Genomic DNA, 10,050 nt, shown 5'->3' with positions numbered 1-10,050 from the left:
ACGCGAGGAGCATCCAGGTCCAGAAGTAGATCTGCTCGTAGAAGCCCACGTCGATGCGGTCGTACTCGTACAAACCGCTCATGGCCGCGAGGAGCGTCACGCCCGTGGACGGGATGTCCGCGAAGCCCGGCAGCGTCTGCCCCAGCAACAGCGTCCCGATGAACGTGTAGAGCAGGAGCATGAGGACGAGCATGCAGAGCCAGAACCACAAGATGCCCGCGACCGCGCGGATGGTCCGCGAGATCATGCCGAAGGTCGGGTGGAATTGCACGTTCTTCAGCAGCTGGATGCTCAGCGCGATGATCGCGAGCGTGCACACGGAGTCGTAGTCGCCGAAGAGCAGCTCGACGCGGTCGAGGTCCGTGAAGAAGTCGAGCAAATCCGCCGTCGCCGCGAGCGACCGCGAGATGCGCCCCACGGCGTCCGCGTCGTGCGTGTCGTACTTGAGCTCGATGTCCAGGTTGAAGCAGACGATGTTCGCGCGGACCCACGCGGGGATCATCAAAATCTGCACGACGTAGCCGCCCAGGTCGATGGCGTTGGACGCGTCGGCCGCGTAGGCCCGCACGGACCCCGTCGCCGCGTACGCCGCGCGGACCTCGACGAGCTCGCGGCCGAGCAGCGCGAGCAGCGCCACTACGAAGAGCCCCTCGACGACGCCGCGGAAGACGTGCTCCGGCGTGTTCGCGTAGTAGTCGACGCGGAGCACGGAGACGTCGTGCGCCGCGGAGAAGAGGCCCGAGGGCTCGCGCGTGAACACGGTCCGGAGCTTCGTGTATGCGTCGGTCTCGCCGTTGTAGGTGAGGAGCCGCAGGGTGACGGACCCCGTCGCCGCGTCGACGTAGGCGCCCTCGATGAGCGTCGCCAGGAGCTCCTCGGCGCGCGACGCGTTGATGATCGTGTCGAAGACGACGGGGAAGTCGTCGACGCGGTCGTCGCCGGCGCCGCCGTCGTAGAAGAAGCCGTAGGGCAGGCCCGTGTCCCGGAGGCGGCCCTGGATCTCGGGCGAGTAGTAGTCGTGGACGTCGTTCGTACCGCGGTAGAGGAAACTGTCGACGTTAAACGTCGGGTCGTTGCCGAAGGGGCTCCGGTCGCTGTCGCCCGCGCCGTAGTCCGCGCACCGGTTCTCCAGCGGGTCGCGCATGGCGTGGCTCGGGGACACGCGCCGCGGGCACGTCGCCATCTCGATGCGCGTCTGCTGGACGACGAGGCCGTGCTGCACGATCGCGGGCTCCGCGAAGGTCCGCACGCGGAACTCGCCGTCTTCCAGGTGCGGGAACATGACGTTGCCCTCGGGGTTCCAGCCCCCACCGTTGTTGCTGGTCGTCAGCGCCGCCTCGTCCGTCACCGTGAAGGGGATGCGCCGCGTGAACGACGGCTCCGCGCATTCGGGGCACGCGAGCGACGGCACGAGGCGCTCGACGTCGGCGCCGTAGAAGGCCGTCGCGTTCGGCACCGTGTTCGGGTCCCCCGCGACCTCGAGGCGCAGCCGGTCGAGCGCCGCGAAGTAGAGCGCGAAGGGCACGGTCGCCTGGATTTGGACCTCCGCGACGGCGGCGACCGCGGCCTCGTCGATCTGGATGCCCGCGCTCATGACGGCCGCGCGGACCTCGGCTAAGGCCGCGGAGCAGCCGCTCATGACGGGCACGGTCGTCTTCACGGCGTAGCGCCAGGCGTCGGCCGGGTCCGCCGCGTACCACGGCGCCGCGCACCCAAAGTTTGGATCGCCGCAGCAGTCGCCGCCGTCGTACGCGCAGCCGAGCGAGTGGAGGTCCACGTCGCAGAAGCCGTAAGTCGCAAGTCGTCACGCCCAGGGGGAGGCGCGCGACGGACCCGCCGGGAAGCGAGGAGCTCGACGAGTCCTTGGCTAAATCGAGGCTCGACGCCAAGGCGACGGACGCGACGGAGAAGCCGTTGCGGTACCAGGGCGGGTCCGCCTCGAGGTCCGGCCCGTTGCAGAGGTCGCCCACACAGGCCGCGCAGGCGCCGAGGCGGCTGTAGAGGCCGCGGACGCCCGCGTGCGCGTCCCCGAAGTGAAAAGGCGCGTCGCACGAGGACGCGCCGTCGCCCCCGTGGCTCAACAAGTTGGCGCCGCCGAGCGCCTCCGACGCCTCGAGGGCGCCGGCGAGGTCGCCTAAACAGCCCGCGAAGGCCTTGTACGTCTCCGGGTGGCCCGGGGGGTTCAGCTCGAAGGCGTCGCCGTCGCCGAAATACACGGCGAGCGACGCCGCCGGCCACGCGTACTCGAAGCGGAAGCAGCCCGTCTCGTTCGCCGCGCAGCGGACCACGTCGCCCGGCGGCGCCGCGGCGTGGTCCAGCGCCGCCGCGCCGCCCGTTGCCGCGTCGATGGCCCAGTCGCCGTAGCAGCGCACCGTCGCGTTCGTCGCGTTCGCCGAAACGGCCGCGGCGAAGGCGCGCCCCACGACGACGTCGTCGAGTGCGACGACGTTGCCCCAGGCGCTCGCCGCGAGGGCGACGCGGACCTTCGTCGCCGTCGCCGGCAGCGCCGCGAACGCGGTACGCCACGGCGCGCCCTGATCCCACTCCGCGCGGAAGCACCGCGTCCACCCGCCGCCGTCGAGGTAGAAGGCCTCGACGGTGCGCGCGATGTCGCCGTAGGCGCTGTAGAGGAACGACACGTAGGCGCTGCCGTTGAGGGAAAATTCCGGCGACTCGAGCGTCGCGGTCGCGTTCGGCGTCGCGGCGCCGTTGACGGCCGCGAAGGCGTCGCCCGGCGCCTTGGAATATGCGCCGTTCCGGTTCGGGCCCCGGGCGCCGAAGAAGGTGCCCGTCGCGACGTCGAGGCCGTCGCCGGTCCAGCCCGCGCACAAACCGTCGGAGAAGTCGCACGCGGCGATGGGATCCGATGCGACGTACGCGTCGCCGCCGCCCGCCGTCGGCGCGGCCGTCGGCGCCGCCGACGGGCTCGAGGCGTTGGCGGCGCCGCAGTCCCGCAGCTCGTAGCCGTAGGTCGCGACGTAGTCCGCGCACGTCCGCGTCGGCGCGCACCGGTCCAGAGCTTTTGGTCCGTAGGGGTCGCGCGCGTAGGCCAGGGACGCGTCGTAGGCCTCGCGGGCCGGGTCGCAGAAGGCGGGCGCGTCGACGTCGCTCCCGTAGGCGCAGAAGCTCGCGTTGTGGTCCACGCAGCGGCCGTCTTTGTCCGTCGCGAGGGCGCCGCAGTCGCCGGCCTCGACGGCCGCGGGCCCCGCGCCGCGCAGTCGCAGCTCGCCCTCGAAATAGAGCTCGTAGTTCAGCAGGGTCGTGTCGCGGCGCGCGCCGTCGCCCGCGGACCGGAAGCCGAAGGTGTAGCGCTTGTCCGCGCAGAGGAAGACCTTCCGCTCCGCGCAGGGCCCCTCGTCCAATTCGAAGACGTAGGCGAGGTGCGCGCGGCCGTCGCGGAGCGCCGCCTGGCCGTCGGTCGCCGTCGCGTTCGACACCCAGACCTCCAGCACGTCCGCCGCCCAGCCGAGGAAGCCCGCGCCGGGCACCAGCAGCAAATCGTGGACCGCGCAGTCGCCCGACCAGTGCTGGCCTGTGTGCAAATCAAATCTTCAACCCGACTTCAATGTGCGCGTATGCGAATGTTTTGACACGAGCACTTTCGCTGTGCTTCGAGAACTCGACGAGAGCAATCGATCCGTCCAAAAATCAGCCGAATCGACTTCGATTTGACCGAGCTAGAGAATTCTCAAGTTTGGCCCCGACGTCCCAGCTCACTGGTTGATTTGCACACAGGTGCTGGCCGTTGCGCGCGAACCTGCTCGGCCGCCAGGACCGCGCCGTCGAGCCGTCGTCGAGGGGCGACCGCGGCACGTCCCACCAGGCCGCGACGGCCTCGAAGCCCCGGTACGCCGCGTAGGCGCCGTCGAACTCGTCGCGGCCGGCCGCGTCCGCGGCGTCGTGGCGCATCGTCGCCGCGTCGAAGCCCTTCCAGTAGTCGCGGTCGTAGCAGACGTAGTCGCCGTCCTCGAACTGGCAGCCGCAGGACGGCGCGTTCGGGCACGCGGCCCAGAGCTCGCACGCGCCGCCGACGCAGAGCTCGCCCCGGAGCGCCGGGTGCGCGAGCACCACGTCCTCGCCCGTCTCCGGGTGGACCCAGCTAAAGTTCGCGAAGGCGTAGACGAGCTCCCAGTCGCCCGCGTAGAGCGACGCGGTCTTCTTCGCCGCGAAGTGCGCGGCGTCGTCGACGTCGAGCTCGAGGGTCCGGTAGGGCAGCCCGTCGATGAAGACGTCGCCGTCGAAGACGCAGACCTTCTCGAAGTGGCCCGCGAGGGCGTCGGTCCGGCTGCAGACGTTCCAGCCCGCCGCGGGCGTCCGCAGGAGCTGGTTCCGCTCGTCGACGGCGCCCCACTGGAGCGGCGTGAAGCCCCGGACCTTGTCCTGGTAGGCGAGGGCCCGGACGAGCTGCGCGGCGCTGCGGTACTTGTGCGCGTCGAAGAAGGTCACGCCGACCTCGACCGTCGCGATCGCGCCGCAGTCGAAGGTGCAGCCGCCCTCGAAGTGGCGCGCGTCGGCCGCCGCGCGCCAGAAGGGGTGCTCGTCGGGCGCCTCGCAGACGCCGTTGCCGCAGGTCGAGCGGCCGAAGATGGTCTCGACGTTGCGCCGCACGTGCGCGAGCACGCCCGTGACGTTCACCAATTCGTTCGTGACGCGCGACTCGTCCGCGGTGACGCCGAGGCTGAGGCCGAGCCACGTGCGCCGCGCGGCGAGGGCCTGGAGCCGCCCGGACCCGGACGCGACGCCGCGCTGGAGCGTGATCATCGTCAGGAGCGTGACGACGTAGACGACGAAGATGCCGAGGTTGCAGTACTCGCGGCGCACGGCGCGGTCGTAGGCCACCTCGCGCGCGATGGTCCGCGCGAGGAGCCGCGCGCCGTCGGCGCTGTGGCGCGGGTCCATGCGCGGCGCCTCGCCGGAGCCGCTGACCATGGCCGCGAGCTTCTCCGCGCGGAGGAGCGTGTCCGCGGGGAGCAGCTCGGTGCCGAGCCTGGGCAGGAAAAGAGTTCGAAATTTCCAACCTTGGAGGCTCATATCTCGGTCGTTTTCCACTCGTTTCGGCTAATTTTTGGACGAGCGATCATCTCTCGGAGCGCTCTCGACGCGTGGATGCTTTCTCTGGAACAATCGCGCGCGGAACACTCACGTTGAAGCGACGTTGAATCACCCTTTTCCTGCTCGGTGCCCAACGCGGCCGCGCGGACGGACGTGCGCCGCCGCCGCGCGTCGCGGCCGAACGGCGGCGAGTCGCCGCCGAAGCCCGGCAGGCTGCTCCGCGCGACGTCGGCGGCGGCGGCGAGCACCGCCGCCGCGCGGTCGCGCTCGTGCGCGAGGGCGTCGGCGGCGTCGTCGGCGGCGCCGCGCAGCGCCGCCGCGGCGCGGTACGCGCCGTCCTCGAGCCCATCCGTCAGGCGGCGCTGCGAGCCCATCCGTCCGCCGAGCCCATCCGTCCTCGAGCCCATCACGGCGCGCCCAGGTCGCCCTTTTCCCTCTCAGGATGGCAGCCCATCGGCTCAGTCGGAGCGAAACAAATTACTTTGAGCTTCAACGGCGAATCAACGGATTTCGAGAGCCGGCCTCCGCTCTCGCTCGAGCGGCCCGGCGGCCTCGAGCAGAACCGACGGCGCATTTCTTTTGCGCGTTCCCGGGCGGCCCGCCGTGCGCCGCCCCGGAGCGCCGCTGCGCGCGGAGGCGGCGTCCCGCGCGGCCGCGGGCCCCGCTCGAGGTCGTCGCGAATCGGTGTTAGTTCTACTTGTCCTCTCCCGGGAGGAGCGCGCGGGCCGGCGCCTAGTCGTCGTCGCCCATCTTTTCCGAGAGCTCGGCCCAGTTCAAGCCCTCGAGGACCCACTGCGGATACCTGCGGCGCGTCGCTCGTGGCGGCGCGGCGCGGCGCGCGGCGCGCGGCGGCGTCCTCGCGCGGCGAGCGCGGCGCGGCGGCGCCCTCTGGCGGCGGCGCCGCGCGGCGGCCTCCTCTCGCGGCGACGCGAGCGCTCTCGGCGCCGTACTCCCGGCGGACGCGGCGGTACGCGCTTCATTCTCAGGTTCGCGGCCATCTCCTCGGGCGACTGCTTCGGGAACTTCTTCTTGATGTCGGCGAGCGCGTCGATGACCTCCTCGGACGTCGGCTTGTGCTTGCCGCTGCTCAAAAACGAGCTAAAGTAGGGCGAGGCCTGCGGGCGGTCTCGTGAGCGAGCGGGCGGCGGTTTCGGCTTGCGCGCGCGCGCGCGCCGATGCGGGGGACGCCGGCCGGTGCGGTGTCGTAGATCATATTTACGGGGGCGTTGTCGCGACGACGAGTATGGCGGCGCAAGCGATCACTATCGTCAACCAGAGCGGCACCGACGGCACCGTCCACGGCACCATCGATCGAGCAGCGCCCGGCATTGCCGCGCCGGTGCCGAAGAGCTCGCGCCGAAGCCGCCGCCCCGTGCGCCTCCCCGCCCGACCCGGCGCGCCCGCGACAGGAAGACCGGCCCCTTGCGCCCCCATGGCGACGTCCAAAGTCGTCGACAGCGCCCCGGCCCCCACGGGCAACGTCGTCGTCGTCCAGGGCGTCGTCACGGGCTTCTCGACGCCCCTCGTCGGGGACAAGGACTGGCCCGCGGCTCTCTGCTGCTTTGACAACTGCGGCTGCGCCGCGGACCTGCCGCTGTGCTGCTACGCGACGTGGTGCACGCCCTGCCTCTGGGCCGAGCTCGCGGAGCGCCTCGACGTCTCGGGCGTCGACGGCAACCCCGAGCTCTGCGGCCCCTGCCTGTGCTGCACGACGCCGCGCTGCGCGACGAACTACTGGGCGCTCGCGGCCTGGTCCTGCGCGTCGTCGCTCCTCCAGGGCGCCCTGGCCACGGTGCTCCACCAGTCCGCGTCCTGGGCCCGCCTCGAGCCCATCCTCACGTCCAAGACCCGCGCGACGCTCGAGCGGAACCACGGCCTCCGGCGCCAGTGCTGCTCGCCCTGCTGCGTCCACTACTGGTGCGGCGCGTCCGCGCTCTACCAGGAGGCCGTCTACGTCAAGCACGTGCTGAAGAAGGACTTCGACTGCTGCTCCTACAAGGGCTGCTGCCAGACGAGTTGCTGCTGCTGCCTCGGCGCGAACCCGGCGCCGGGCGAGTTCCGCGGCGACGGCTACTCCGCGGTCACGACGCAGCCCGGCGTCGGCGCCGTCTGAGCCGCCGGGCCCCGTTTTCCCCGCGCGCGCGCCGGGGACCACCCCGGCGCGCCCGCTCCCCTAACGACCCCCTTTTGTGCATCTCCGTGTTAGTCGCGATCCGTGCGCCAGAACGCGAGGATGTGCCAGAAGATCTCGTTCGGCAGCCGGCCGCTCGATGCGCGCGGCGTCCGCGGCGGCGGGGCGCCGAAGAGGCGAGCGAAAACGGCGACCTCCGCGGCGCTGAGGTTCCGCAGCCGTTGGAGCTTGCCGGATGCGACGGAGGGCGGCGCCGCGCGGCCGCGATCACAGAGCGACCGAAGGCGCACGAGCTGGACACGGGGAGCTCTTAGGTAGGCCTTCCAACCGCCCGCGGCTTTGACGTCCTCAAGAAAGGTGGCAGTCGCCAACATGCTCAATGCGTCCTCGACGAAATCGGGATCATCGGCTTCGAGTTTGTTGGCATCGTAAAACTCTCGAGCGCACCCTGCCACATCCTCACCACGCTCGTTCACCGCCGCCGCGTCGCAGCCGTGACGGAGCAGGAGGCGGATTAACTCCAGGCCGTGATGCGGCACCGCGATGTAAAAGACTAGGGGCGTATCTCCACGCATATCCGTTGCGTTGACATCGGTGCCTAACTCAATGAGCGCGGCGGCCTCTTCCGGAAACTGGCAGCTGTGCAGGAGGCTTTGTCGGTAGACGTCGCGGCCGTTCACGTCCATGCCGTGCGACGCGAGAAATCGAATCACGTCTGACCTGTCATCGCTTCGGCATCCAGCGAGAGCGTAATGGCCCAGAGATGAGTTGCGGCTGTCGACTTGATTAGCGTCGCCGCCTCTCAACAACCATGCTTTCATCTGCTGAATGTCTCCATTCTGCGCATATTCACAGGCTGCCTGGAATCCGTCGTCCATGCTGGAGCTGCGATAAATTTCCGCGCCCGCGATCGCCTCCAGAGCGCGCGCCGCGGCGCGGTCCTCGGCGCCGACGGCGGCTGTCGACCGCGCTTTTCAACATAGAGTAAACATCCGCTTCATCCCTGTGGCAATTCCGGCGCAAATTAAATCAGCCAGCGCATGGCAGGCCTCCCAAAGCTGCGCGCGCTGCTCCTCGCGGTGGCGGGCGTCGGCGCGCTGCGGAGCGCGCCGAGCCGCTTCGCGAACCGGGGCAGCGCCGCGTCGGCGCGGAAGCGCATCCTGCCCGTGCTGCGGCCCGAGGGCGGCGCGCCGGCGCTCATGCCCGTGCCCGGCCTCAAGCGGCGCCCAGGGCAGCAAAAGGGTGATTCAACGTCGCTTCAACGTGAGTGTTCCGCGCGCGCGCGTTTCGGAAACAGCACCCACGCCTCGAGAGCGTTCCGAGAGATGATCGCTCGTCCAAGAATCAGCCGAAACGAGTGGGAATCGGCCGAGATAGGAGCCTTTGAAGTTGGGAATTTCGCACCCTTTTGCTGCCCAGGCGGCGCCTGCGCTACGCCCTCTCCGGCGCGGCGCAGGTCGCCTTCGTCGGCGACCTGAAGAAGTACGGCGCCTGCGTGCGGCTCCTCGACGACGGCACGGGCGTCGTCTGCGACGTCGCGCTCGCCGAGGTCGCGGACGACGGGTCCGCGGCGGCCGTCGTCGCGGGCTGCGAGGACCTGGACGCGCGCGTCGCCATCGGGCGCACGGCCAAGGAGTTCCCCTATACGGCCGTCGAGTGCGGGCCCTGCGCCGACGACGAGGCGCCGCGCGAGGACGACCCGCTGGCGCCCTACGACGTCGTCGACGGTTTGGGATCCGTGGAGGACGAGCGGGAGAAGTGCTTCGGCGTGCTCAAGCGCACGCTCGAGCTCTGCGACCGCATCGACGGCGCCCTCGGGGCCGTCGACGGCCTCGGCGAGCCCCTGCCCGAGGGCGAGTACCGGCGGATGCTCGACCGGCTCGAAGAGGCGCGCGCGGCGTGCCTCGACGAGGACGCGTTCCTCGACGGCGCGGCGGCCGCCGCGGACCGGGAGAGGCGCGAGCGGCGCTTCTCCTTCGCCATGCTCGCGCTCGTCGACGCGCCGGACGGCGTCGCGAGCAACTGCGTCCGCAGCCGGTCCGCGGCGCGGCGCTACGCGGCCGTCGCGCGCCACGCGGGCCCGCTCTACAAGGAGCTCGCGGCCATCGCGAGCCTCATGGCCGCGGCGGCGGGAAAGCGGCCGCCGCGGCCCGCGCCGAGCGACGCGCCCCTCGCCTTCGCGGCGCTCCGGCCGGGCCGCCGCGTGTCCTACTGGTGGAGCGAGGACCTCGGCTGGGCGTCGGGCACGGTCAAGGCGACGCCGGCGTCCGAGTCCGTCACCATCGACTTCGACGCGCCCGAGGGCGACGTCGAGGTCCGCCACCTGCCGCTCCTGTCCGCGGACCGCGCGCGCTGGAAGCTCCTGCCGCTCTGAGGCGCGCGAGAGCTCTAAGGTCCCGGGGCGGCGCGCCGGGCCCGGGGGCGGCGTGCGGACGGCGTGTGCGCTCGGTGGGTTCTGGACGCTTCGAGCGGCGCCTCGAGTGGACGAGCTGCGAGGCGCTCCGAAGCGACCGAGCTCCGTGAGCTGCCGCCAGCGCCACCGCTTCCGTCGGCCGCGCCGCCGAAGCCATGGCGCCGATCCTCGACGACTACGGCGCGGCGTCGGCGACGGACGAGGACCTCGCGCGGCGCAAGGCGCGCGACGCCGTCCACAGCAAGTGGGACTCGCACCCGGAGGTCACGAAGAAGCCCAGCGTGCGCGACATGGAGAACGAGCTGCCCGAGGGCATGAAGTTCGTCGACAACGAGTCGAACGCGACGGAGCGCGAGGAGGCCGAGTACTGGATCGGCCACAACCAGAAGAGCGCGCTCAAGAAGGAGAGGCACGTCATCGAGACGACGCGCGAGGCGAACGACCGCGCGGACGA

The 10,050-nt window shown here is 70.9% G+C and overlaps 3 protein-coding genes across 3 annotated transcripts in view; 2 read left to right on the top strand and 1 right to left on the bottom strand.

Annotated features, from left to right (window-relative positions):
- The window catches only part of AURANDRAFT_65475 (hypothetical protein), a gene marked incomplete at both ends in the record, with an annotated part of 7,827 nt that extends 2,401 nt beyond the window's left edge, over nucleotides 1-5,426 (bottom strand). The window contains 4 exons of the mRNA XM_009040420.1: nucleotides 50-1,609; nucleotides 1,809-3,532; nucleotides 3,732-4,987; nucleotides 5,206-5,426. Of these exons, the coding sequence (XP_009038668.1) occupies nucleotides 50-1,609; nucleotides 1,809-3,532; nucleotides 3,732-4,987; nucleotides 5,206-5,426 (4,761 nt within the window). The remainder of the gene's footprint in view (nucleotides 1-49; nucleotides 1,610-1,808; nucleotides 3,533-3,731; nucleotides 4,988-5,205) is intronic.
- A 971-nt stretch (nucleotides 5,427-6,397) lies between these two features.
- On the top strand, nucleotides 6,398-7,245 carry AURANDRAFT_71959 (hypothetical protein; the record flags this gene model as incomplete). The annotated part of the gene is made up of 1 exon (XM_009040577.1): nucleotides 6,398-7,245. The coding sequence occupies one exon, from the start codon at nucleotides 6,485-6,487 to the stop codon at nucleotides 7,163-7,165; it is 681 nt and encodes a 226-aa protein (XP_009038825.1).
- Nucleotides 7,246-8,223: 978 nt separating this feature from the next.
- The window catches only part of AURANDRAFT_65473 (hypothetical protein), a gene marked incomplete at both ends in the record, with an annotated part of 3,829 nt that continues 2,002 nt past the window's right edge, over nucleotides 8,224-10,050 (top strand). Inside the window, 3 exons of the mRNA XM_009040578.1 lie at nucleotides 8,224-8,435; nucleotides 8,603-9,517; nucleotides 9,718-9,960. Of these exons, the coding sequence (XP_009038826.1) occupies nucleotides 8,224-8,435; nucleotides 8,603-9,517; nucleotides 9,718-9,960 (1,370 nt within the window). The remainder of the gene's footprint in view (nucleotides 8,436-8,602; nucleotides 9,518-9,717; nucleotides 9,961-10,050) is intronic.

Source organism: Aureococcus anophagefferens (assembly GCF_000186865.1).
Source record: "Aureococcus anophagefferens unplaced genomic scaffold AURANscaffold_15, whole genome shotgun sequence".
Lineage (NCBI taxonomy): Eukaryota > Pelagophyceae > Pelagomonadales > Pelagomonadaceae > Aureococcus > Aureococcus anophagefferens.
This window is presented reverse-complemented; position numbering and strand designations above follow the sequence as displayed.